This window comes from Meles meles, chromosome 4, assembly GCF_922984935.1.
Source record: "Meles meles chromosome 4, mMelMel3.1 paternal haplotype, whole genome shotgun sequence".
In the NCBI taxonomy this organism is placed as follows: domain Eukaryota; kingdom Metazoa; phylum Chordata; class Mammalia; order Carnivora; family Mustelidae; genus Meles; species Meles meles.
Genome location: NC_060069.1, coordinates 45,733,691 through 45,761,565, shown reverse-complemented (window position 1 = coordinate 45,761,565; position 27,875 = coordinate 45,733,691). Strand labels below are relative to the sequence as shown.

At 45.5% G+C, this 27,875-nt stretch overlaps 2 protein-coding genes and 1 long non-coding RNA gene across 6 annotated transcripts in view; 1 reads left to right on the top strand and 2 right to left on the bottom strand.

The window, feature by feature from the left end:
• Nucleotides 1-1,859, bottom strand: part of TMEM44 (transmembrane protein 44) — a 31,406-nt gene extending 29,547 nt beyond the window's left edge. For all 4 annotated transcript variants that reach the window (XR_006817978.1, XM_046001699.1, XM_046001700.1 and 1 more), the window contains exon 1: nucleotides 1,422-1,859. Coding sequence is in view for 3 of the 4 variants with exons in the window: in XM_046001699.1 (XP_045857655.1) it covers nucleotides 1,422-1,546 (125 nt within the window). In the remaining variant the exon portion in view is untranslated. The remainder of the gene's footprint in view (nucleotides 1-1,421) is intronic.
• Nucleotides 1,377-27,687, top strand: LOC123939799. The gene is made up of 5 exons (XR_006817979.1): nucleotides 1,377-1,510; nucleotides 16,869-17,300; nucleotides 18,329-18,536; nucleotides 23,134-23,577; nucleotides 27,555-27,687. It is a non-coding gene; the product is annotated as an uncharacterized LOC123939799 (long non-coding RNA).
• LSG1 (large 60S subunit nuclear export GTPase 1) overlaps nucleotides 12,904-27,875 on the bottom strand; it is a 33,646-nt gene continuing 18,674 nt past the window's right edge. The window contains exons 8-14 of the mRNA XM_046001698.1: nucleotides 27,435-27,851; nucleotides 24,330-24,431; nucleotides 24,056-24,199; nucleotides 21,811-21,934; nucleotides 18,406-18,485; nucleotides 16,767-16,940; nucleotides 12,904-13,899 (exon numbers count right to left, since the gene is read on the bottom strand). Of these exons, the coding sequence (XP_045857654.1) occupies nucleotides 13,720-13,899; nucleotides 16,767-16,940; nucleotides 18,406-18,485; nucleotides 21,811-21,934; nucleotides 24,056-24,199; nucleotides 24,330-24,431; nucleotides 27,435-27,851 (1,221 nt within the window). The 3' untranslated portion in view covers nucleotides 12,904-13,719. The remainder of the gene's footprint in view (nucleotides 13,900-16,766; nucleotides 16,941-18,405; nucleotides 18,486-21,810; nucleotides 21,935-24,055; nucleotides 24,200-24,329; nucleotides 24,432-27,434; nucleotides 27,852-27,875) is intronic.

Sequence of the window (27,875 nt, the reverse complement as noted above, 5' to 3'; positions counted from 1 at the left end):
GTTGATTACAATCCTCATACTGGAGAGCTGAGAAAAGATGGGCCTGTGCTGACTAGGGGAGTTCATGGCGGACCCTCTGGCTTTGCAGGTGGAGGCTTTGCTCCCTGTGGTCAGGGGAGGGGGATCCCGGGGGACTCTACCCCAGGCCACACCCAGCTTGGAGGACATACAATCCCTGAAGACAAGACTGGGCTCAGGGAGGATGGTGTCCAGACAGGAGGCGGGCTGAAAAAGCAGAGGGGGCATTTGTGTGTGTGTGGAGGGGGGTTACCTAACCTCTCCCAACCAGAGTTTCCACGTCAGGAAAATGTCTAATAAAGCACGTAGGCTGCCTCATTAGTGTCCGCTGGACAGTTTAATTCTCACAAGTCTCCTCACCCTTTCTACAAGGGTCTGGGGGTTCCATTCTTTCCATTCACTTGCACAAGTTAATTAACTGTCAGAACCTCCAGAACCCTGAGTGCATGGGAGTAATAACAAAATGAAGTGAGTTAATAAATGCCACACTGGGCCCACAGTAAATGTCCTAAGGTTTGTTTGTTTTGCATTCCAGTGACTGGGGAGGGGCACTGCCAAATTTCCGCAGCAATATCACACAAGGGAGTGGGATGTCCATGGGGTGCCCAAGCTGAGCCGCTTCCGGCCTCCCTTGGGGTGCTGCTCCTTTCTCCTCTGCCAGGGAATACTTGGGTAGCACCAGCTGGGGACAGGGTGGCCCGAGACCTGGAGGCCATCTTTAGCCAGACTTCAGCCAGCTTAGGACCCAGGTTACAGTGACCACCTGGCCAACCGGCTCCAGATGCTGGACAGCGCAAAGGCTGTGGTTAGAGTCAGATCCTCGTCAGTCCCCCTTGCAGATCAGAGGGCCTGGGGCAAAGGGAGGCCAGAAACACCGAGAGCCTCGTCCTAGGTCCTTGCCTCTGCCAAAGGCCGGTGGCAGGGCGGGAGCAGTAATAAGGATGTTTAATGAGCGCTAATGATACTAAGAGCTTTACCGGGACTAACTCATCTAATCCTGCCTTCCGACCCATGAGTTATCAACCCCATCCAGGTGAGGAAATCGAGGCTCAGACAGCTTGCCCAGCTCACACCGCCAGTCGGCGAGGAGACGCTGACAATAGAACCCCCGACGCTCGGCTGCCGCCCCGGGCCCCACGCACTGCACCACCCAGCCTCCTCCCGCGGGCCCCGCGCCAGCCTCCCCGTGCGCGGAATCCGGGAAGAAGTCCTGTCCGACTCCAGTCCGCCCCCGAAGGCTCCTTTCGATCGCGGAGCTGCGCTGCCTCCTGCCTCCCCCCTCTCTGCCACCGTCCCTCCAGGTTTCCAGAAGGGAGCTGGTGGGGGGGGGGAGGTTAGCGCCCAGCGCCCCCCGCGGCAGACCCGGCCCCCACCCCCGCGCCGCCCGGTCCCGTCCCTGTTACAGCGTGTGGGCGGCGATCCAGCAGGAGGAGGAGCAGATCCACAGGCCGAAGGAGATGCAGACGCGGTGGCGGGCGAAGCAGCGGTCCAGGTAGTCCCAGTCCCAGAGGCTGGCCGCCTCCCCCATGGCTCTCCCGCTCCGCCCGGCCCGGGCCCCGGCCTCCCGCGCGGCCGCCCCGCGCCCCCTTCCTCCGGCACGGTGCCCCCCCGCGGCGGCGCCGGCCCCGGCGGAGCGTACGGCCGCGGCCCGGAGATGGGCGCTGGCGGCGGCGGCGGCGCGAGGGAAAAGTTTCCGGGACCGCGCGGCTCCCCACCCGGCGCGCTATTGTCGGGGGTCGGCGGGCCGGAGGCCGCCCCCCAGCGGCGGGAGCCGGCAGCGGCCTTCGCACAAAGGCTGCGGCCCCCGGCGCCCGACAGCCGCGCCCGGACGGACCCCTTGCGGTCACCCCCCGCCCCCCGCCCCGGCGGCCAGAGCCGAGGGGGTCACGGTAAGGCACTCTGTCCGCTCACGAATGCACCCGATTTTCTGAGCCGAACAATACACCTTACTTCGCGCCTGACGCAGCGCTTGGGTGCTGCGACTCCTGGCGGGAGCGGGAGGTCTGATCCTAGGGTATAATGGACAGGGGGCGGTGGGGGACCAGGCAGAGGGACACAACCCACTCCTACCCCGCAGTCCCCAAGCCGGACTTCCAGAAAGCCACCCAAGAAGGTGCCCCAGCGAGCCGAGGAGGGCGGTGGTCTTGGCCATCCTGCTGTCCCCTCCAGCCACATTGCCACACAATGCTGCTACACAGAGCTGTACTTGAAGAAAACAAAGCTATGATCATCTTAAAATTTCCTCGTTGATTTTAGTAAATTTGCTTAAACAAGGAGGTGACCCTATCATTTAGGTTTTTTCGTTTTGTTTTTGTTTTTGTTTTTTAAATAGCAGCCTTATGGAGATCTCATTCATATACCACAAAATTCACCCTGTTAAAGTTTACAATTCAGTGGTTGTTAGGGTGTTCACAGGGTTGTGCAACCACCACCACTATCTCGTTTTACAACATTTTCATCACTTGCCAAGAAGCCAGTACTCTTAGAAATTACCTTCCCCTCCACAATGGCAGCCTTAGGCAACCACAAATCTACTTGCTGTCTCTATGATTTTTCTGTTCTGGAAATTCTATTATTTATTTAGTTAGTGAAAGGTTTTATTTATTTGTGTGTGTGTGAGAGAGAGAGAGAGAGAGAAAGAGAGAACTTGCAAGCAGGGGGAGCAGCAGGCAGAGGGAGAAACAGGCTCCTTGCTGAGCAAGGATCCCCATGTGGGGCTCGATCCCAGAATAACCTGAGCCAAAGGCAGATGCTTAACAGACTGAGCCACCCAGGTGTTTCTGTTCTGGAAAATCTATCTCTTCTTTCACTCCACATAATGTTTTTAAGGTTCATCCATGCTACTACCTGTGTAAGAACTTCCTTCCTTTTTATGGCTGAATAATATTCTATTGTGTTGATACATCACATTTTATTTATCCGTTCATCAGTTGACGGACGCTTGGGTTGTTTGCTCATTTTGGTTATTATGAATAATGCCGCTGTGAACATTCGTGTAAAAGGTTTTGTGTGCACAGAGGTTTTCAGTTCTTTTGGGAGTGTCCCTAGGAGTGGAACTGCTGGGGCTCCTGGTAACTATATTTGAGGTATTGAGGAACTGCCAGACAGTTTTGCAAAGTAGCTACATTATTTTACAGATTAATTTATGTTTTTTTTTTAAAAGATTTATTTATTTATTTGACAGACAGAGATCACAAGTAGACAGGGAAGCCGGCAGAGAGAGTGGAGGACGCAGGCTCCCTGCTGAGCAGAGAGCCCGATGTGGTGCTCGATGCTCGATCCCAGGACCCTGGGATCATGACCAGAGCCGAAGGCAGAGGCTTTAACCCACTGAGCCACCCAGGCACCCAGATTAATTTATGTTTAAAGTTATGACCACTCACAGGAGAAATGAAACACTATTTGTCAGATATGTCAGGCTAGGAGCTGAGGACACAGGGTTTTTTTGTTGTTGTTGTTCTTGTTGTTGTTAAAGATTTTATTTATTTGAGAGAGAGAGTGCAAGAGAGAACGTGAGCAGGATAGGGGGAGGGGCAGGGGGAGAGGCGGACTCCCCACTGAGCAGGGTGCCGGACACCAGGCTCGATTCCAGGACCTCTGTGGAAGGCAGACACTTATCTAACTGCCCACCCAGGTGCCTCTGAGGACATGTTTTTGAGAAAAACATTCATGGTGCTTACAGTCCAGTAGGAGAGAGAGAGACATTAAAGAAGCAATAGAATAAGTAGAAGTCAAATGAAAATATGTTATTCAACAGAAGGGGCCAAAATCAAAATATGGAAATGATTAAGACAACTAAGGCAAATTAAAAGTTTAATTTAAGGGGCACCTGAGTGGCTAAGTGGGTTAAAGCCTCTGCCTTCAGCTCAGGTCATGATCTCAGGGTCCTGGGATTGAGCCCCGCATGGGGCTCACTGCTCGGCGGGGAGCCTGCTTCTCTCTCTCTCTGCCTGCTTCTCTGCCTACTTGTGATCTCTGTCTGTTAAATAAATAAATAAATAATCTTAAAAAAAGAAAAAAGTTTAAGTTAAAAGGAAAAATCTCCCTCACTTTTTCTCAAGTACATAAAATCTTTAAAAAATAAAGGAAAAAGAAAAAATATAGTAGCCGAGTTTCTCGTAGGCTATAGAAAACACCCACAGTCTGCAGGCCCAGCCTGCTGGTTCTTTGTGGGTTCTTCTGGCATACGTGTGGATACTGACCTGCGATTACCGGGATCCGGGTTCTTCTGGTCACGTGGCCTACCTACTGTTCCCAAAAGAGAATCTGTTCCACGCACTCTCTTGCTGAAATGAGGACATACCCTGCCTGTGTCCTGTCACCCTCTCACAGGGTTCCTATAGGGTAGGGGCTGCCTTGGGCTCTGCCTTGTTGAGGCTTGAAGACACCAGAATTTAATTGGTTTGCTTCTTATGAAGACTTCCCTGTCCCTCAGGCTCAGTATAAACACTTGGGGGCTGGGCCCGGTTGGAGAAATTGCTTCATTCCTCCCCACCCCACCCTGGACCAAGTTTGGACCCCTCAGCCGTTTTTTATTAGGGCGGTTAGTTCTCAGCCTTTTCAGTGAACTCTTTGAGAATTTGGAGAAAACCTCATCCGCAAAAAATAAGAACATGTGTGCACACCCACGCGGTTGTTCATACAATCTTAAGGAATTTGTGGAAGTCCTGAAATGCAACTATGGATTTCTTGCAGGATGAGACCCCAGACTAAAAACCCTTCATTTGAGGGGTTAAGCTCTGAGTCCCCTCCCCAGTCCCTGGGGGCGGTGAGGTGTGGGGATCCCTCAGCCGCCTGTCAGAAAGCACCCCTGCTGAGTCCAGCTCTCTGGGCACCTAGTGCTTGGAATCTGCACTGATCCATTTCCTGTCACTCTAACAGATGAGCACAAACTGAGTGGCTTAAAATAACAGAAATATATTCCCTCCCAGTTCTGAGAGCAGGTTCCGGGGACCACAATCAAGGGGACTCTAGGAGGGGAATCCATTCATTGTCTCGCTCTGTCCAGCGGCTGGTGGCTGCCAGCGCTCCTTGCTTGAGGCCTCAGCACTTAACTCCATCTCTCCCTCTGCGCTCACATCGCCCTCTTTCTTCTGTGTCAGATCTCCTCCCTCTGTCTCTTTCCCAGAAAGACTGCATTTGTGACCTGCTCAGATCATCCACGCTACTCCCCACCTCAAGATCCTTAACTGAATCACGTCTGTGGACTCTTTTCCCATATAAGGTGACATTTATAGGTTCCAGGGATTAGGACCTGGTATTTTGGGGGGCCACTATTCAGCCTATGATGCTGCCTTCCCACAGGCTTCCTGTGAAATTCTTATGAGAAACTCCGGCTTGTGGAGATGGCCCTCAGTGGGGGCGGACAGACCGTGGGGAGCTCTTGCCAGTCCCTGGACACGCTGGCTCACAGGAAAATGCAATGGGAAGAGTGTGGGCTTTGGAGCCTCCCGAGGCCATCTTCCCTGCCCAGGCTGCTCTGCGTCCTGATCCTGTAGGGACTCGAGCCCCTGGGCCTGTACTCCTCCAATAGTTACTGAATGAAAGGATGGATTTTTAAAAAAAGATTTATCTATTTTAGAGAGGGGTGGGGGATGGGCAGAGAGAGAGGGAGAGTCTCAAGCAGACTCCCCAGTGACAGCATAGCCCAGTTCAGGGCTCAAGCCCAGGACCCCAAGATCATGGCCAGAAACCAAGATCATGGAGCTGAAACCAAGAGTCGGATGCTTAACCGACTGCACCGCCCAGTCAATTGATTTTATTTATTTATTAAAGATTGCATTTATTTATTTGACAGAGCAAGAGAAGGGGCGAGAGAGTACAAGTACGGGGAGAAGCAGAAGGAGTGGGAGAGGAAGAAGCAGAAGGAGTGGGAGAAGCAGACTCCCTGCTGAGCAGGTAGCCCAACCTGGGGCTCGATCCCAGGACTATAAGATCATGACCTGAGCCAAAGACAGGCCCTTAAACGACTGAGCCTCCCAGGTGGCCCCAACTGAATGGGTTTTTAAACAGCCCATACAAATGGGGTAGATACCGTAGTAAGAGCATGTTTAAGATCCTTTTGTGCCCCTACCATCGTGTGTGTGGGTGTGTTAGGAGGGCTTTTAAGAACCCCACGAGGGGGGCTTTGGGGAATAAGCTTGCTTTTGGCACTAGGAGACAGGCCGGACTGCGAGCAAGCCGCCCAGTGGGACTTCATCCGTTGCAACACTTGGGGTTATATAGGCTAACCCACGCCCTCCCTGCTGTGCAGACCCCTCCCAAATTCGACCAGGACCTTCCAAAAGGATTTTCACTCTGTGGGCCCTCAGGAAGTGGATCAGTTCCTTTCCTGGGCTCCTTAGAGGCCCTGCAGTGGCCCCGCCCAGAAGCTAAAGCTCCAGTTTCTTTGGCCCTTGTCCAGAGCTTGCCAAAAGGAAAAGCTAACACAAGGACCAGAACACAGGTCCTCCCTCGGCCGCTTAGAGGCATTTCCTGTTGGCAGGAGCCGTGAGCCCACGGGCTTTGTCCTGGGCAGGGAGGGGCTGCGGCAGCCTGGACTTTGTCCTGCAGGGGCTGGGGCCACGGGTGCCTGGAGGTCCCAGCCACCAGGCCGGGTGGGGGAGGGGACACACACAGGCCCGCAGCTCAGCCGCTTTCCCTTCTGAGGACATGCTGCCCCCTGCCAGTGTTCCTGTAGGGCGTACTATTTAGAGGAAGGGCTTGTGGCTGCTACTCAAGTAGCGCTAAAAAAGGCTCTATGCCAGTGTGATTTACCTGCTAGGAAGACAGAGGAATCACTGCTCAGAGGATGCGTTTTGAAATAATGGCATTTCCAAATCTCAGTCAGGCCCACTGTGGACATGCTGGAGTGTCATGAGAGAAGCAGGTGGTAGGAGTCTTGGGGCCTGGGGTTCTACTTAAAACTCTATCATCAACTCACTGCTGGGTCTTGTGAAACTTGTACTTTTTCTTCCCCCTCAAGTTCTTTATTAATAACATCCTGTTGCTTAAATTCACTTACTTCGTGAAGCTCAGAAGCTAGGCAGGGGCTAATGGAACTCACGGATGTTGAAATATTGTATCAAGGAAAGCTTTACCTTTTTTTTTTTTTAAGTAATCTCTACCCCCAATGCAGGGCTCAAACTCACGCACCGAGACTCAAGTCTCACGCTCTACCGACTGAGCCAACCGGGTTACTCACCTTTTTAAAGAGCCAACTAAATAGAATTCAGTACTTGAGTATTTGCAACTCTTGCTAATTTGAGTTAACTCTTGCTAACTCCTGCAAATCTTGCTACTTTAGAAGTAGCTAAGATGTACAAATTATAAATGTGAAATCCACCCTTTTTCCTCCCCCACTCTCCTGAAAAAATTCTCACCATTCTGACCTTTGATTATTGGGCTGGGCAAGAGTTAAGAGTCATTACTGTTAGCAGTTAACTTCTGAAGTTGTTACGAGTCACATTTTAAGTGCCTAATAGTAAACATTGGCTGTGGTTACCTATAGGATAGCCCCAGATTATAGAACATTTGCATTGTGGCCAGAAAGTTCTATTTAACAATCCCTGTATTACCACATCTATGGCAGCACTACTTTTAAAAACAGAACCCTCTGGAGAATAATGATGTGTCTGTGTAAGTTCCCTGTTAACAGATGTACCACTGGAGTGTGGGGTGTTGAGGGTGGGGGGAGGTTGTGCCTACGTGAGGACTGTCAAATATGGGAACTCTGTACTTACTGCCTAATATTGCTGTGACCCAAACACTGTTCTAGAAAATAAATGAAAAATTTAAAAAACACAAACCTGCAAAAACATCTTCATGTCCATCAATAATAGAACCATCAACTACAGCAATGACAGATTTATTACTTATATGTAAGACTGTGACCAGATCTCACAATGTTGGATTGAAGAAGCTAGATAGAGGAGGACACACTGTAGATTGTGTGTGTGTGTGTCATACAAAATCTGGTGAAAAGGTCAGAACAGCAGTTACCCTGGGGAAGGTCAGTTTGTGGCTGAAAGGAGGCACGAAATGCTGACCCTTCCGTGTCTTCATCAAGGTGCCGGTTGCATCAATGTGTTGTTTGTGAAAAGTCAGCTACCTATACTCTCACAATTGTGCACTTTCTATATACATATTACACTTCAATACAACATTTACAAAATGTATTCAGAGTCTACTGTGTCCTGGACACTTTTCATTTACATGATGCCTTTCACTTCTAGATTGTTCAAAATTGTTTTCCCTTCATATCAGAGTCTTTTTTTTTTTTTAAGATTTTATTTATTTGACAGAGAGAGAGATCACAAGTAGGCAGAGAGGCAGTCAGAGAAAGTGGAGGAAGCAGGCTCCCCGCTGAGCAGAGAGCCCGATGTGGGGTTCTCTGGGGCTCGATCCCAGGTCCCTGAGACCATGATCTGAGCCCAAGGCAGAGGCATAACCCACTGAACCACCCAGCCATCCCATATCAGTCTTTTGAAAGCAAAATCTTTCCCTTCTGTAGGGCCCTCAACTGGTCAATAGTATGAGGAACACACAGACAACAAATGGTTAAGGGTGGGTATTTTGAATGATTTTCCTCATTTCTCCCCACAAAGAAGTTAGAGGCGTGGCATTAAGCAGATTTCTGGCTTGCTGCCACATTTTCCAGTTTACCTTCAAAGAAAGCATGTTGCTACTGGCATCTTGACCAAAACCTTAACTTCCTTCTAGTTTCCTGAAAAGTAAGCAGACAACAGATGTATAGCAGGCTCTACTTTATAAGGGCAGTGTATTTCTTGTAATAAAACGCTGGGGAAAATTTCAAAACAATAGAGATAATGTTAATGACTGGACTTTGTAAGTGTAAAGTACTGCTACAAGGGTGAGGATACCTAAAAAAACTGAAAGGATGCTTAACGAGACACATTGTGGGCAGAAGCCAAGATGAAAACAAAGCCCCCTTTCAGGATGTCCTAGTTTTGGTTCTTCAGACTCTAAGCAGAGGACCTAGGTTTAGCTAATTTTCTTGAGTGGAGCCCAATGCGGGGCTTGAACTCACAGCCTACGCTGAGATCACCGTTGGACGCTTAACTGAGTCACCCAGGCATCCCTTAGGTTTAATTTGGGAGGCAATCCTGCATTTCTGCATGAAGCAGAAATGAGGGAGTGGAGAAAGTGAGGGACGGGAGAAAGGCCACGGGTGATTTAGTGAGAGGATGTTGGCTGTGGGCAGGTGGGGCTCAGAACTGAGGACACGGTGAGGCATGTGTACAGTGTGTACACCAAGTGACAGACGCCGGGGCACTTACTAACCAGCCCCCGTTATTTACCAGTTGGTGGTGTTCTGGGGGTGTTATAGCCCCAGCCCTTCTAGATTGCCCTGTGTGCAGGCTGAGCAAGCCCTGTGGGGCAGGAGAAAGGAAAGCAGGGAATACAGGGCTTATGGTGGAAAGACCTGCACAAGAACTGCCCACTGGGGCTGCAGCTGAACCCACCGTGGGCTGAAGGACGTGGAGTAGTGTGGGGCATCCACACAAACATCTCTTACTAGGAAGACTTGCTAGAAAATTGAGTCAGATGCTCTTCACAATTGTTCCACACTCACCAAGTTAAATACCAAAGGGTATACATCCAGAAATAAGCTCTCACGTTTATGTTCAATTCTTGACAAGGGTGCCAAAACAATTCAATGGGTAAACACTAGTCTTTTCAACAAATGGTGTTGGGACTACTGGATACCACATGTCAAAGAATGAAGCTGGTCTATCTCCTTCATACCATATACAATAACACAAAATGGACCATAGATGTAAATCTAAGAGCTAAAACTATAAAACTCTGTAAGAACATAGAGGTAAATCTTAGTAAACCTTGGATTTGTCGATAGTTTCTTAAACTTAACACCACAAACACAGCAACCAAAGAAAAAAATGGATACATTTGGAATTCAGCAAAATTAAAATTGTGCTCCAAAAGACACTATAAGAAAATGAAAAGACAACCTATTGAATGGCAGAAAACATTTGCAAATGACAGATCTGATAAGGGACTTGTACCTACAATGTACAAAGAACTTTTGTAACTCAATAACAAGATAACTCAATTAAAGAATGGGCAAAGGACATAACTGACATTTTTCAAAAGATGATATATAAGTGGCGAGTGTGCACATGAGAGGATGCTCAACATCACTAGTCATTAAGAGAATGCACATCAAAACCAGGAGATACCACTTTGTACCCACTAGGATGGCTAAGACAAAAAGCACAGACAGTAACAAGTGTTGACAAGGATATGTAGAAATTAGGGGCGCCTGGGTGACTCAGTCGGTTAAGCATCTGCCTTCAGCTCAGGTCATGATCCTAAGGGTCCTGGGATAGAGCTCCACATCGGGCTCCCTACTAGACGGGAAGCCTGCTCCTTCCTCCTCCTCTTTTGCTCCCCCTGCTTGTGCTAATTTTTTTTTTTTTTTAAGATTTTATTTATTTATTTGAGAGAGAATGAGTGACAGAGAGCGTAAGAGAGGAGAAGGTCAGAGGGAGAAGCAGACTCCCCAAAGAGCTGGGAGCCTGATGCGGGACTCGATCCTGGAAGTCCGGGATCATGACCTGAGCCGAAGGCAGTCGCCCAACCGAGACACCCAGGCACCCAAATCTTTTTTTTTTTTTTTTTTTAAGATTTTATTTATTTATTTGACAGACAGAGATCACAAGTAGGCAGAGACAGAGAAGGGGAAGCAGGCTCCCTGCTGAGCAGAGATCCTGATGCGGGGCTTGATTCCAGGGTCCTGGGATCATGACCTGAGCCGATGGCAGAGGCTTTAACCCACTGAGCCATGCAGGCGCCCCTCTAATAAAATCTTAAAAAAAAAAAAGTATATGGAAAATTAGAACCTGTTGATGGGAAATGTAAAATGGTGCAGCCATTCTGAAAAAGTCTAGTAGTTGCTCAAAAGTTTAAATGTAGGGCAGGTCCACTCCTAGATATATACCTGATTTAAAAACCTGTGTCCACACAAAAACTTGCACACAAATGTTCAGAGCAGCATTACTCATATAACACAAAGTGGAAACCCACATATCTTTATTAATGATTTTGAGAGAGAGGGAGAGCACAAGTGGAGGGAGCAGCAGAAGAGGGAGAAGCAGACCACTCACTGTGTCCAGAGCCTGACGCAGGGCTGGATCGCAGGACCCCAGAACCACAGGATCATGAGCTGAGCTGAAATAGACCCTTAACTGACGGAAGCCACCCAGATGCCCCTGGAAACCCAAATGTCTTTTAAGTGATAAATGGATAAACAAGATGTGGTATATACATCCAGTGGAATGTATTATTTGGCAATTAAAAGCAATGAAGTACTGAGAGGTGTTAGAATACATATAAACCTTGAAGACATGGGCTAAGTGAAAGCCAGTCACAGGTCACTTAGCTTATGAATCCATTTATAGGAATGTATAGAAGAGGTAAATCCATATAAAGTAGATTAGTGGTTACTTGGGGCTGAGGGGATGAGAAGATAGGGACCCAATAGCTAAAGGGTCCTGGATTTCTTTTTGTGGCAATAATGTGGAATTGATTATACTGGTTAAGTTATACAACTCTGAATATACTAAAAACCACTACGCTGTATACTTTAAATTGGTGATTTTGTACAGTATATGAATCTCAGTAAAACTGCTACAAAAATAAGAACATGGAAGCATATGTGCCTACTTTTTCTGTAAAGTCTCATGTTTTAGCTATTACATTATCATTAAAGCAAAACTTACTCTAAATCAGTACATGCTTTGTTCACTCAGTATGGAAGTTTTCTCCCACACAACTGTGCCTGTTCTTCAGTAAATGGAACAAAGTATACATATATATATATATATATATATATATATTTTTTTTTTTTAAAGACTTTATTTATTTGACAGAGACACAGCAAGAGAGGGAACACAGGCAGGGGGAGTGGGAGAGGGAGAAGCAGGCTCCCCGCTGAATAGGGAGCCCCACGCGGGGTTCGAGCAGATCACGACCTAAGCCGAAAGCAGATGCAGAACGACTGAGCCACCCAAGCACCCCGGCACAAAGTATATTTTAACATGCCAATGCTGTTCCTGTCATGAGCTTTTTTTTACTGAGACTGTCTCATTTTTCTCAGATTAAAAGAATGACTAGAAGTAGATTATTGCAGATGGACCAACACCATTTTAGAACCTTCTTAGCTTTTGCCTCCTCTCAGTCTGCCTCCGCCTTGGTCTGGAGTAACTTTTCACTCAGCATTTAAAGAAGAAGAAAACAGTAATGCCGTTTATAAACCCTTCCTTGGCTTATCTAGTACTTTTGAGAAAACATCCAGAATCCCCCCATAAACTCGAAGGCCCCGTGTGGCGGCTCTTGCTAACGTCCTTCCTGCTTTAGGCCCTTCTCCTGCTGTGGCCATTTTCTAGTGCCCTTTCCCGCCACACAGGAGGGTTTGTTAAATGAACAAGTATACTCTTTTATTTTCTAGGTGGAAGACATTTTCAAATAGATCTAAAAATCCTTATGGCCACACAGGGCAAGGCTTAACTGCGAATTCATAGATGAACTTTGAGAGTCTGTGTTTTTTATGGAAATGTGCATTTTTCTGGAGAAAGCATCCGTAACTTCCATTAGAATTTCAAAAATACCTATCACAAAAAACAAGGTAGGTTTCTGATTTAAGGGAATAATGAGGCTCACAGAAAAATGGACACAAAAATAAAGTGAGAGGCTGAAACAGCCATTGTGTATTTATCACATACAATGGCACTATAAAACGTAAACTGCCTTTGTCATTCTTTTTTAAAAAATATTTTATTTGACAGAGAGAGAGAGAGAGAGACATACACACACAGCGAGAGAGGGAACACAAGTAGGGGGAATGGGAGAGGGAGAGGAAGAGGGAGAAGCAGGCTTCCTGCTGAATAGGGAGCCTGACATGGGACTTGATCCCAGGACCCTGGGATCATGACCTGAGCCAAGGGCAGATGTTTGACTGACTGAGCCACCCAGGTGCCCCTGCCTTTGTCATTCTTGATGGTTGTAAGTACCAAGGTGATCAGGGATCCCTATGACTAAAACAAAAACTAGCTGCTTATCCCCCCATTTTTTCACCCCTGCAGTTAGCCACAGAAAACTGCTTGCTTCCTTCTGTAGTAGCAGCTCATGTTGATGGTGATTTTCCATGGAAGGTTGTGCTTAGAAGCTTCTGGAAACTACACACGCCAGTCCCCTATTCCAAGATCTGATATGCCTTCTGTCATCCCAGGGGTGTGCTGGGTATGTGTGGGGTTGAGAATCATTAACCTAAATAATGTTCCCCAAAGAAGCCATCTAAAATCCCAGTCATGTCTTGCAAATTCAAACTGTTTAAAGAACGTGAAATGTCCAAATGGCAGTGTATCTACATAAACCAATAAAACATCTGTCAGTGGCAATTTAATTTTAGTACTTTTCAAAAAAACCCCCAACTTACAAATTAGTATGCATCGGTGTATCTGTTCTCACACACATACACGCATTCGTTCCCTCATCGTAAGTTCAGCCTTCTACAGGACAAGGTTTCTGGGGCTCCAAGATGACTGTGTGAGAGTCCGTGCCCCAAGGAGCCTCTCCGTCTGGATACAGACTGTTTGGTGCGGCCACAGCATCGCAGGTCAGAACAGCTCCTCTTCTATTCTGGATGCACAAGGCAGATGTCATTTTTGTCACGGCCCAAGTTCACGTATCCAGGTGCTTGTAGAGTCGGCGACTTTTCTCTTTTTTATTTCTGTTGCCATGTTTTTTCCAGGCCTTCCCAGCCCTGCTCTCAGAGCTCACAGTAGCTGCGGTCACCAGGCCACTCCCTGGCTTGTAGCCCATCACAGTCTGGACTCCTTTGGTCAAAGCTCTCACATTTTCCTAGGAAGTTAAGACAGCATTATTTGAGATGTGAGCACAGAATTATTTATGGAGAACTCCAAGACAGCACACTTCCACTTCCTTCACTGCTCCTTTCTCTCCTCACTTTTTTTTTTAAGTAAGATTTTATTTATTTTTCAGAAAGAGACTGAGTGCACAAGCAGGAAGAGCAGCAGGCAGAGGGAGAAGCAGGCTCCCCTCCTGAGATCATGACCTGAGCTGAAGGCAGACGCTTAACCGACTGAGTCACCCAGGCGCCCCTCTCTCCCCATTCTTAAATAAGTTTCTCAGCATTCTATCTTCAGTGCATTCTTTGTCCTCAACTTTGCTTAGTCCCAGAACTTCAAATACCATCTCTCACGAGCCACAACAGAACACTCCCATTGCCTTCCTCGTGTATCGCATACACCCAGCCACTGAGTTCTCTGGATTGCAGGCTCTAGGATTTGGTGCATCTATCCCCTCCTCTCCACCACTAGGCCTGGTATTCACTGACTTCCACTGCAAGTGAGAGGAGTCTGCAAGATTCCTCTCATCCAGGCTCCAGGCTTCCACTAGACTTCTCCAATCACATATTCCTCTTCCTGTCCTCACAAGCCCTGGTGGCTTCCTGCAGCCTGAGGAATCAAGTTCCTATTCCCTCACATGGTGCACAGGGCTACTGACAGCATGGACTGTTTATTCAGAGAACCCACACACCCATCTCTTCATGCCTTTGTTCAGACAACTCCCCCTGCCCTGCCCGGGGCGCGCCCTCACTACTCCCTGCACCTGGCACATTTCTAGCTGTCCGTCAGCTGAGGTCTCACCACCCCTGCAGCTTCTTCACTTGCCTACTCTCCTCCCAGGAACTGCTCCCTAGTCTGGGTTCACAAAGTACTTGACTTACACCTCTGTGTCATGTTATTTGTTAACTTGCCCATCTCCCCTTAGCTAGAATGTGATCTCCTTGAAAACAGTGTCTTACTCATTTTGGTATCCTAGGCCCTAGCGCAGTAGGCACACATAGAAAGTGCTCAAAAAAGTTTCTGTAAACTTATGACTTTACTTAAGTGGAACACAAACAAACAAAAAGAACTAAACCAATTTTAAGTTTACTGAGTTAAAAAAAATAAATCCCACATGATTCTGGAAATGCAAAGCAGTATTTCATGATCTTCTTATAACAGTAAAATGTTACTCTAGAGGCTAAAGCTTTGGTACCTGTGAGTTTTTAGCTTTCTTGCACATGACCTTTAGAAACATTGTGTAAACACTTAAAACTTCCATTTACACGTCTTGCGTGACACCAGTAGGCCCAAGGAAGAACCTGTAATCTTTCTGCATATCATTAAATTTCCTTCTAAATATTGGTAAGACTGAAAATAATTCAAACCAGGAGCCACAACAATCTAAGTTCTATCTCAGCTTTGCCATTTAAGACAAGTGTCCTTGAATAAGTCACTTAAATTCCGTGGGCTTCAATGTCCTCACTGGTAGATAATAATGGGGACAATACTATCTGGTTGGCCCACCTTAACAAACGGTGTGAGGGACACAAATAAAGCATCATATAAATACAGTAAGACTCATTCTCTGGATACAGATGACCCCTGCCCCACCCCAACTTTTCTGGCTGTGGCAGTCACAAAAGCATTTAATAAATATATTAAATACAATTACAGGATTTAACTGTTCTGCATATATATTTGTTCTTTAAAATTAATATGTATTGGCTCAGAAAACCCACTTGATGGTAAACAATATTTGCATATTATGATAAAGGCTTATATTGGAACATATAAAGAACTCTTATAACTCGACAGTATAAGTGTTCCCTAAAGAAGACATACATGTGCTCATGAGCAGATTATCAACATCATTTATCCTTAGGGAAATACAAATCAAAATCATGACATATCACTTCACATATACTAGAATGGCTAAAATGAAAAAGACAGAAAAGAAATACTGGTAAGGGGGCGCCTGGGTGGCTCAAATGGTTAAACATCTGCCTTTGGCTCAGGTCATGATCTCCAGGTCCTGGGATCGATGTCAGACTGCCCGCTAAACAGGGAGTTTGCTTCTCCCTTTCCCTCTGCCTCTCCCTGTGCTGTGCTCTCTCTGTCTCTGTATCTCTCTCAAATGAATTAAAAAGAAAAAAAAAAATCTAAAAAAATTAAATAAAAAAAATTGAAACATATATATATATATAAAAGAAATACTGGTAAGGATGTAAAATTTAGAGCCCTCATACACTGCTGGTGGGAATGTATAATGGCAGAGTCACTTCGGGAAGTTTGGTGGTAAATCAAATATTAAACATGGAGTTACCATTGGACCCAGCAATCCCACTCCTAATTATATACCCCAAAGAACTGAAAAATCTTATGTTCAAACAAAGCTTGTACATGAATGTTCACAGCAGCACGGAAGAAAGAACAACCAAATTCCATCTACTGATAAATAAACAAAATGTGGTCTATCGATTCAATGGAATATTATCTGGCAATAAAAAAGAAGTACTGATACACGGATGAACCTTGATGTCATGATGCCAAGTTAAAGAAGCAAGTCATAAAAGACCACAGAGTGGGTGATTCTATTTATATGGATAGGCCAATCTATCTAGGAGAAAGTAGATGAGGGATTGGCAGGGATTGGGGGGAGGGGGGAATGGTGAGTCACTGCTAATGGGTATAATATTTCTTTCTAGAATGAAGAAATGTTCTAAAATTAAGGTGATAGTTGCACAACTCTGAATATAAAACAAACTACTGAATTGTATTTTAAAAGAGTGAATTTTACGCTATGTGAATGAGTATTTCAACAAAACTGCTATACAAAATGTGTTGGATCAGAAGGTAAAGAAAAACTTTAAAACTTACTTGATGGAAAAAAGTCTTATCAACTATATTTTCAATCTGTATTACTTTTTTACTTCTGCCTGAATGTATTTTCAGTCCGCCACCATTTGTTTTGTTCTCTAGGAGTCGCTGGTGTTGCTGCTGAAAGGTCACAGGGTCTCTTCCAGGAGGAGGATGACAGTACAGAAGTTTACCCTGTGAAGACAACAAGAAGCATAACAGCACATCGCAGGTGCCATGTGTGTTATCCCAGAAGAAAAAAGTCCTCCAAGAAGCTATCTCTGCCAGGCACCCTCTGGCAAGCTTCCTGCTTTCTGATGCAGCGAGCTGAGCAGAGTTCCTATAACCAGAGCCCTAACGAACACACGACTGTGCTCCTTTTTACCTTGTTTGCATTTTCTACAGAAGTGTTCTTCAGTACACTGACATGAGTAGACTTAGAATAAATATTTTCCAAAACAAAAACCAGGACACAACTGGACAGTGGGACGATACTAATGGGGACGTTGGGCTGGCCACGGTTGCTTGCTGGGTGCAGATTTTCCACTTCCCACTGTAAGCACTCTATAAACTGTGGTTGGTTTTAACTCATCTTCTCATCTTCCAAGGTTTTGTAAATGGTGAATCAATATATAATTTATCCGTACGAATATTCTACTAACTTCTTTCTTCCAGAACTGAAGGCAAGAGGGTATGCTGCCCAATCTGACTCCTGTGCTTGCCAGAGCTCTACTGACATGGCACTTGAGAAAGCCGAACAAAGCCAAATCCTCATAACCAGTTATTACTGGAGATCCAGAATGCTTGTTTGTGAAAACAATTCAGCTTAACCCATAAATACTATTGGGGGTTAATTACGTGTAAGGCCCTGAGCTTAGTGGTGTTGTGTGTCTCCACATACCTATATTTTTCTCATTTATATTCTCATTTATTTCCCATAATAATCTCATGATTATTAATTCTACTATTACTTAATTCTACTTTTACTATGATTCTACTATTTACTATTATTCTACTATTACTATTAATTCTACTTTTAGAATTCTATTTTAGAATTCTACTATTAATTCTACTTTTCTAATTACTATTAATTCTACTATTAATTCTTATTTTACTTACAAGGAAAACCCCAAACTTGGCACATGTTCATTTGTAACATGAGAATAACAACCTCATAGACTCGTGTATTTTTAACAAGCGACACAAAGAAAACATTTCACACTGCCCTCAGCAGGGCTCACTGGGAGTGCTGCTGTTATGAGGGCAAGCGCAGGGAGAAAGGCACATGACCAGCTACACTGCAGGGAGGGTGGGGACACAGCTGTCACAGGAACCAGCAAGGGCTGCAGATGGAAAAACCGGAGGCACCATTTTCTCACTTTCACCGATGACACGTGCAGCACTCTCTGCTGCATTACGCTGCTCGTGACGTGCCAGGTCCAGATGACGCTAGCTGCCCGGGTCAAGAACACCTGGCCAAGGCTGCGGATCCCCTTGCCCAGAAGAGCCGCTCGAACCTTGCCCACATGGCCTCTCTGACAACACAACCTCAGTGAGGAAATATCTCCTTTCTAACTCAACAGGTTGCCGGCATCTAAAAGCACAGTGTGAGAACGAAGGCCTATCTACTCCAGAGCAACAAGGAGCAGGGCTCACTTACGCTGACGTAGTCCTTCAGGATATAGCGAGCAGACCGAGGCTGGTCTGGCTGCCCATGCGCCGTCATGAACCCTCGCATGTCTGTGAGGCAAATAACAGTGTAAAACCGAAGTCACAACAAAGACAACCAAGGTGATGGAAATTTAGTCTCTTACCCCACTAACTGTGCATCCTGACTTGCTAGCTTTATTTTTTAAAAAGATTTTCATTCGTTTGGCCGGGGGTGGGAGGGGCGGGGGGAAGGGGGAGCATAAGCAGTGGGGAGAGGCAGAGGGAGAAGCAGACTCCCCTCTGAGCTGGGAGTCCAACATGGGGCTCAATCCTACGACCTGGAGATCACGACCTGAGCTGAAGGCAGACACTTAACCATCTGAGCCACCAGGCACCCTTGAGTCACTAGCTTTCAAAAAGCAACCATCACTGTAGAAGATAATCTGGTTAGCACTATAAAGACATCTGACAACCCAGGTGAACAGACGATATTGTTCTGATATCCTAGCACCAAGTGGTAACAGAGACATTGACTTTCTCTCTACTCCAGTTATTTCTTTCATCTCTTCATTTTATGGACATTTAATCATGGAGGCTACCTGTAGAATGCCATGTTGTCACTATTATTAGCAACATCAAAAGCAATACAGTAAGTCTCTTATTTAGTGATCTAGTTATGCTTTTTCCAGCTTCTCAAACATACTGCAAAGATCCCTCTAATACTGACTCAACTAGAGGAAGTAGCAGAGCATAGTGGTTATGAATATAGGCTTTGGCAGAAAGGTGGGGTTCAAAACTCGGCTTCCTCACCTACTAGCTGTGTAGTAGGCTCTGCCACTTTGGAAGAAAACAGAACTCTAGTTCACATAATATAAAAAATACATTAGGCAGATTAAAAATCTAAAAGTATTAAAAGAAAGATATTAGAGGGAAACAATTTTGTTCTTCTAAGGGAAGACTCTAGAACACCAAACCCCATCAAGCCAAACAGGAAAAAAAAGGCTATTAAAATTGTTAATGTCAGGTGCCTGCATGGCTCAGTGGGTTAAGCCTCTCCTTTCAGCTCAGGTCATGATCTCAGGGTCCTGGGATCGAGTCCTGCATTGGGCTCTCTGATCAGCAGGGAGCCTGCTTCCCCCATCTCTCTCTGCCTGCCTCTGCCTACTTGTGATCTCTGTCAAACAAATAAATGAAACCTTAAAAAAAATTGTTAATGTCTACAGGACCAAAGAAACCATGAAAAACTCCTACAAATCATTAAAAGAACAAAAGATGCTTAGAAAAAGGTGATTCCCAGAAGAAACAGAAATGGCTAACAAACGGATAGATGTCCCATTTCACTAGTATTTAAAGAAATGCAAATTAAAATTTAGCAACATCTGGGGCGCCTGGATGGCTCAGTGGATTAAGCCGCTGCCTTCAGCTCAGGGTCATGATCTCAGGGTCCTGGGATCGAGCCCCGCATCGGGCTCTCTGCTCCGCAGGGAGCCTGCTTCCTCCTCTCTCTCTGCCTGCCTCTCTGCCTACTTGTGATCTCTCTTGTCAAATAAATAAAATCTTTAAAAAAAAAAATACTTTAAAATTTAGCAACATCTTTTAAAATGAACTGTGACAAACTACACTTTACTATATATAAACTATACTATATATATATATAAACTAAACTATATATAAACTATATAGACCTGCAGATGATCTCAGAAACTGGTCATCCATTTTTATTCTGATTTTATCAGATTTAGATGAGAAATCTTCAAAAACTCAAACTCAATTACTTTTCTTTCTGTCTGAAGTGAAACTAAATGGAAGGTCCAGTGGAGGTCCACCTTTCCCCATCTTTCAGGCTCTGGTCCCAGAGAGAGGTCAGGATTAGGAATCAGGTTCTCATCCAGGCTATACCACTGACCAGACACCATCATGGTCAGGTCATTTCATGCCCTTGATTTCAGACTACTTGTCTTAAGAAAAGGAGGTGAAAGGTGGTGGGATCTTTAAAGTCTTTTCTAGTTCTATGATTTTGTGACTATACCAGTCTCATCAAAACTGCTTAGTATTCAAAATAAATCATTCTCTTTAAAGCCTCCCAATTAGGGGCGCCTGGGTGGCTCAGTCGTTAAGAATCTGCCTTTGGCTAGGGTCATGATTTCAGGGTCCTGGGATCTAGCCCTGCATCAGGCTCCCTGCTCGGTGGGAGGCATGCTTCTCCCTCTCCCCCTCCCCATGTTTGTGTTCCTTCTCTCTCTGTCAAATAAATAAATAAAACCTTAAAAAAATAAAAGTCTCCCAACCTAAGTTTAAGTTCTGGCTTAAGTGTGTTTCATATCAAATCACCTTTCTCTGTGAGAAAAATACATGTTTTTTTCTCTTTGTATTAATTTACTCAAATAACCTGAACTCCTTCCCCGCTGGTGGCAGTTCCTTTAAAGGCATGTATGCCACAGATGTACGGAAATGTTTCTAACACTGCTATCTCTTTAGGTAGACAAAGATTCCTCCAGACCACCTTTAAAGTTTCTATTTAAGGCAAATAAACCACAATTAGCTGAAGAACAACAGGCAGCTAGCTCCCATGTAGCACTGGGTTAAGACACAGAAGCTGGAGAGTGGTTGACTCATTTTAAAGTCAAACAAGGTTTTCAAGGGACCAATGGAAGGCAAGGGAGACTGTTTTGTGTCCCCTTCCTGACCATGCTCCACTCTGTTCCAATTTCTGAGGACTTTCCTTTTCCATGCTGCCCTCATAACTCTCCTATCCTGCTATCACAGCATATCCATTTGCTTCCCAACATTCCTTCACTTCTGTTTGGGAGAAGACTCCAGAAAAAGCCAACATGGCTTTAGTCAAAATGCATGCCTATACCTGAATACCAGTGTATGCCCTATACATAAACCAGTGAATGCCCTAAGGCATTCATTTCTTTAACGCATGTGACAGCTGCTGGCATGCCCCTGGAGCTTTTGACACTGTATGTAGGCCTCCTACAGGGAGGGGCCCGAGACCAGGAGGGCAGGAGAAATCATGTCTCCCCTGGAGTGGGACTGATTGCTACTGTCAAGATCCACAAAGGGCAGACCTGAAGAAGAGGCCAGGGACTCAAATGATCTCCTTCTCTAACTCCAGGAAGCGCTTAACATGATAAAGTAATCTACTACTCAGGCAATGGTCAGCTCTCCCTCCCTCACTGTTGCACTCCCAACCCATCTCCAGAATAGCTTGTGGGCAAGGCCGACAGGGACAAAAGAAGCACCAACAATGGAAAAGGACATGGCAAATACTAAGGAATAATGTGAATTTGTATCTTTGCAGGAGTAGGTCTCTCATTAACATTGTATCTTTGCAGGAGTAGGTCTCTCACTAACTAGTAACATAATTGTTACTTTTTTGTTCATATTTTAAAAATAAATCACAACTCACATCCATAAGCTGTCAATAGTTCTTCTGATGTTGGAGGTCGATGAGGATCTTCATCTTCTCTAGGCTTTATGATATTAATGCCATAGGTAGCTTCTAAGACAAGTCTTGGAATATTCTGGCAAACATAGGCTTGTCAAGGAATCCATTCCCTTGAACTGAACCCCTCCCCACCACAGCTTCAGACACATGCTTCCTAATTCAGCACTTCTAGGACAGAAACCTTTTTACCTCTCCAGGAAAGAAGGGTAGTTACTCACTAATTTCTGAATACTTTTTCTTTTTTTTAAACCCCATGCTACCTTGTACCAGTTATTCATGGACATGCTCCATCTGATCCCCCGCCCCCAACTGAATCTGGCAAGGACAGAATCCACAGCTGACTGATGCCTGTAGCCTCCATGGAACCCAACCTAACCTGGCTTGTGATAGGTACTCAGTACATACCTGATTACTAATTCACAGAGAAGTTGAAAATACAGAGAAGCATTTAGTGTAACATGTGTTCCCAACTATCAAGAGGTAGTAACAATGTCATCTATTAAAACACTGTACTGAAGGGGTGCCTGGGTGGCTCAGTGGGTTAAAGACTCTGCCTTTGGCTCAGGTCATGATCTCAGGGTCCTGGGATCAAGTCCCGCATCGGGCTCTCTGCTCAGCAGGGAGCCTGCTTCCCTTGCCAGCCCCGCTCCACCTGCCTCTCTGCCTACTTGTGATGTCTGTCAAATAAGTTAAAAAAAAAAAAAAAAAAAACCACTTAAGAAAAAAAGTGCTGAAAATGCAAACCTTTCCAACATTGTACCAGCCCCACCTTGCCCCCTGGAGGTAAGTGAGTCTGTGTGCAGTCACCAGGCCACTTTGCAGACTTTGACATTCACCAGTATCTATTAATACAAAGTATTTTTCTGCAAGATGACAGTTTTTACAGAAATGGTGTCAGATCGTATGTGTAATGTTTTGAAATTTACCCGGGTCACTACAGGTAGACTTAGCGCAGTCTTTTTTTTTTTTTTTTTAAAGATTTTATTCATTTATTTGACAGACAGAAATCACAAGTAGGCACAGAGGCAGGCAGAGAGAGAGAGAGAGAGAGAGAGAGAGAGAGAGAGGAGGAAGCAGGCTCCCTGCTGAGCAGAGAGCCCAATGCGGGGCTCGATCCCAGGACCCTGGGATCATGACCTGAGCTGAAGGCAGAGGCTTTAACCCACTGAGCCACCCAGGTGCCCTAGCGCAGTCTTTTTAACTACTGTGTATTATTCTATTTTAGCAATACACTATATTTTACCTATCCTTAATGAATTCTTTCTTCTTCATTATTTCTTACAGAAAGAAATTAAACTGGGGTGCCTGAAAAGCTATGGCCTTCAGGGAGGTCATGAAGGATCATGTCAAGAACTGTAACTTACGCTACCTAGGAACTAACAGATCAGTGTGCCGGTCTCAGGGAGTCACCTGTCTCCCGCCAGCACACACAGAATAGTAAACAGGCTAACTTGTTGGCTTATAAGGACCGTAAAACCTTAAGACACCATGGTTCTTAATAGGTTTGTCTTTGAGTACTTTTTTCATGTCAGACACTATTCTAGATGCTTCACAGAATGTATCATTATGCTGGGAGGTGACAGAGTTCCTCGTCAGCTGCTTACTAGCTGCTGGATCTGGGCAAATTGTTTAAGTTCTCTGTGCCTGACTTTCCTCAAGCTTGAAAAAATGCGAACAGCAGCAGTACCCACGTCAAGGGCTGCTTTAAGAATTAAATGAGATTACTTGGTAAGTATTGTGTGGAGCACACAGTAAGCATGCAATAAATGTTGACTGAAACGATTACAATTCTCACTGTGAGATCAACTGTGAAGTCGTTTGCGGAATTTTTCAGAAAAGGAATGTTTCTGGAAGGTTAAGCAAGCTTACAAAGGTAACAGAAATAGTCCAACACCAGTGTCAGGATTCAACTGGGGACCGAGATCCAAAGCCCAGGCTCTCCCACTGATAACAGGTGACACGGTTGCCATCAGGACATGAGGTCTTTCTCGCACAGTCCTGAGGCTACCTCACTGTATAAACTTGGCCAGATCACTAGTAAGTATTTCAGGTTTTTCCATTCAATAGCATTTGTGAATTTATTCAATGCAAAGCAATGTCCCAAACAAACTTGAAGCCCTAATATACACAATAACCAATTTTTACAATTTTAGTATATGTGCTGCCGAAGCGAGCACAACCAATTTTTACAAAGCAGAAAGGATATTAGTGACACAGGGGGGACGTGGTCTCTCATTTGGTCAATTGGGAGGATTCCACTGCAAATCATCTCTGCCTTAGTAGAGACGAATGATGGCATCACCAGGCCGGGGCAGTCACACAAGCAGAGGCCAGGTTCCACGTAGAGGGTCTGAAAGATAAGTGAGAAGTTTATGCTGGGCACACAGTAGAGGAAGGGAAAAGAACAGCACACCAGTGGCAAAGAGCTTCAAAGAAGCACCCAGAGGGAGGAATCAGAGAAGTCGATGCTGCAGGAATACCTGGAAATGCTTGGTGTGGCCAGGTGTGGCAGACACAGACACTTTCTTGTCACCCATGATGGTGTTGATTGTGGAACTCTTACCAACATTTGGGTAGCCCACCTGCGAGAGACACCTAAGTTACTGAACAGTCAAACACTACCTCTGTCGAACTCAAAGTAAATACACACAAAGCACAATAGTAGTGTAAGTGTTTGGGGGCTTTAAAACATTTGAAATAGATGCTGTTTGTTGACAATTTTCTCCCCGGTGGTATGGGTGTATTTATTTATTCAGACAAGTTTCCCAGTAAATAAATTCTTCCTCATCACTGTCTGCAGTGATGAACAGTCGAGCTAAGTACGTTTTACTTTTATAGGTCTTGTTGTAAAAGCAGATGTTACAATAAACCTCAGCCCTCTGTTCCCAGCTTTCCCCAGGATGTCACATCTTACAGGCATTTCACTGTTTCTGCTGTGTTTTTCATGCTGCTGGGTGAAGTCAAGCATCGGACAAGCATTTTAAACACCACCACATACAATTATCTTTAATTTTTAATAACTTGTTAGGAAGTTTCTGTCTTATTGGTTAAAAAAAATTTTTTTTAATTCGTTAAAAATTTTAAGTGGCACATTGACTTGATATGGGTTAGCAAGCTCTTAAAGCTCTTCAATTACTCCCAGCAGGATCATATAAAGGTTCTCATGGCAGCCTTGCTCCAGGCTTTTCCTCAGGCTTCCCCCTGTACCTCCAAATCCAATTCCCTCTTACTTCTAAGAATCCTTTATCAGCGTGACTGGAAGATTATAAATACCAATTCCACTAAACATAAAACCCCAAATCTTCCTCCTCTATTCTAGGCCTCATTACAGACAGTATCCATTGTTCCAGTCTTTGCTCTCACTCCTCTCCACACTTAGCCAAACTGTTACCTGCTGTTCCATGAGCATATTTCCATTCCTGGGGCTTTGCTTAAGCATTTACCCTCTGTTTGTCTGGAAGGCCCTCCCATGGTCACTTTTCAAAATCTCACATTATACTTTCAGGGTGAGAAACCTCTTACATAAAGATTTCAGACGACTGCTCATCGTTCTCAATATTCTCATGTTTTGTGTTTGTTTATATCTTGATTACACGACCTATTACTATTTGTTTCAATGGCATTAGTTGGGGGGAGGGCACTGTTGTTGCTGTGCTCTCCCCCACCTTCTGCAGATCAGGCTCCTTCACTACACACTCCTACAGGCTGCAGATGTATTCTCACACCCACCACACCTGGAACTCCAAGCTCTGGGAGGGTGAGGACTGGGTCTGTCTGCTCCCGATATAATGCTAGGGACAAACAGGACGCCTGGCCTGTGGCATGTGACCAGTAAATGTTCGCAGACTGAGTAAATTAGCCTATTCTTGGGATTTCTAGAGTAAAACATTCAGAAAGTCGAGGGGCTGCTTAGTAATTCCCTAAGTGTGAGAAAGAAACTAGCTTTTAGGGAAGCCGGTTTCTGGTAGCATGAAGAAAATGAATTTTTAGCAATCATATTAAAAAAAAGAAGCTGAAGCTGTGAAGCTGAGGGAAATAACCTAAGTTCTCCAAGCTTCACAGCAAGTGAGTCCATCCCACTATAACTGGGCAGTGTATTGGTCTGCTCAGTTCTAGGGGCAATTCCTTTAACTAGCACTCTGAAGCGAAACGTTGACGTGCTACAATCATTGTAAGTAGGCTTGGCAGGGGTGGGGGGTTGGGGGGTGGGAGCGCGCTTCAAAACAATTAGGATTAGCTATACTTGGCACGTAACTAAAGAGTTAGAAGATTTTAAACCTGTCATGATCTACTTTCCCTCATGGTTTTGTTCTCTTGGATGAGAGACCTTGACAATAACCTTCTCTGACATCTAACATCTCCTTAGCTAAAGATGGGGCCTCTGGAGCTGTGCTGTACATCTTTGAGGTAGCACTTCTCACAGCCACCTCTAGAACTAGTATATATGTAGCTAAGGATGGGATCTCCTTTCCCTTTTTTTTTGGTTTGTTTTTTTTTTAAATATTTTATTTATTTGACAGAGATCACAAGTAGGCAGAGAGGCAGGCAGAGAGAGAGGGGTAAGCAGGCCCCCTGCTGAGCAGAGAGCCCGATGAGGGGCTGGATCACAGAACCCTGAGACCATGACCTGAACCGAAGGCAGAGGCTTAACCCACTGAGCCACCCAGGTGCCCCTCCCTTGTTCTTATGCAACTAAAGCAGCAGTCACATTTTACTTGGCCCAAAGATGTTGGGATTTTCCCTAAAATACATCTGGAATATTTACAGTACAAGTTGGCAAGGATCACAAGACACCAAAAGCCTATAGAAGGTAAGATTATTGAACTGGAAGTCTGAAGACAACCTTAAAGGCGTTCTCATTCTGTTACCTCTTTGTAAGTTACAGGACTGGTAGGGCTAAAATGGAAGATGAGAGAAGATAACTGATATAAACAGGGTTGTAACCAATGTAAGTCTTAAGGGCATTCACTCTTTTGAGCTGGACTTTAGCTACTCCCACAATGCCAGTAGGCAACAGGAGGGCAATAATGTTCCCTATGATGCCAGAAGGTTGGTTGGTCTCTTGGGTTCCAGTGTAGTTACCAATGGATCAGAAATAAAGGAGATGTGGTGGGGCACGTGCGTGGTACAATCGGTTGGGCGTCCAGCTCCTGGTTTCAGCTCAGGTAGTGATTTCAGGATCCTGAGATCAAGCCCTACTTTGGGCTCCATGCTCAGTGCACAGTCGCTTGGGATTCTCTCTCCCTGTGCCCCTTCCGCTTCTACGCTCTCTCTCTCCAGTAAAAAAACTTTTTAAAAAAGATTTTATTTGTCAGAAAGAGGGAGGGAGGGAGGGAGAGAGGGAGGTGGAAAGAGAGCATAAGCACAAGCAGGGGGAGCAAGAGACAGAGGGAGAAGCTGGGTCCCTGCTGAGCAAGGAGCCGGATGTGAGACTCGATCCCAGGGCCTCAGCAAAAGGCAGACACTCAACCATCTAAGCCACCCAGGCAGTCCTCAAATAAGAAAATCTTAAAAAAAAAAAAAAAAAGAAAAAGAAAGAAAAAAGTACCAATGCGGTAACAATCTGAGGACCTGTTTCATCTTACCAATCCAACTGTAAGTTGTCCGTCTTTCACCTTCTTCCCAGTGTGCAGCTGCTTAAAGATCTCCAACAATTCCTGCCTCGATACCAGGTGGGTAAAATTGTGTGTGCACTCCTTCCGCAGGGTCTTCCTACCCTGAGCCTCAGAATCCACAGGACAGCTTCCCTGCCAGTCCAGGCCACAGGCCTCTTCGTCAGGATTGCTATCCTCTTCCGAGCACGTCTCCCAAACCTCTTCCTCCTCCTCCGGACAGTCCTCATACTCACTGGAGTCTTCATCGCTAGGGGCAACATCACTGAGTGCGAGGGAACTGGTGTCTGGGAGATGTCCGGGCTCACTGCATGAGACCGCAGCCTCATCACAACTGGACTTTTCGGACTCGGCTGTGTTGGTTTCTCCAGCATCCTCTTTCGCCTGCTCCTGAAAGAGAGGACAGAAACCACC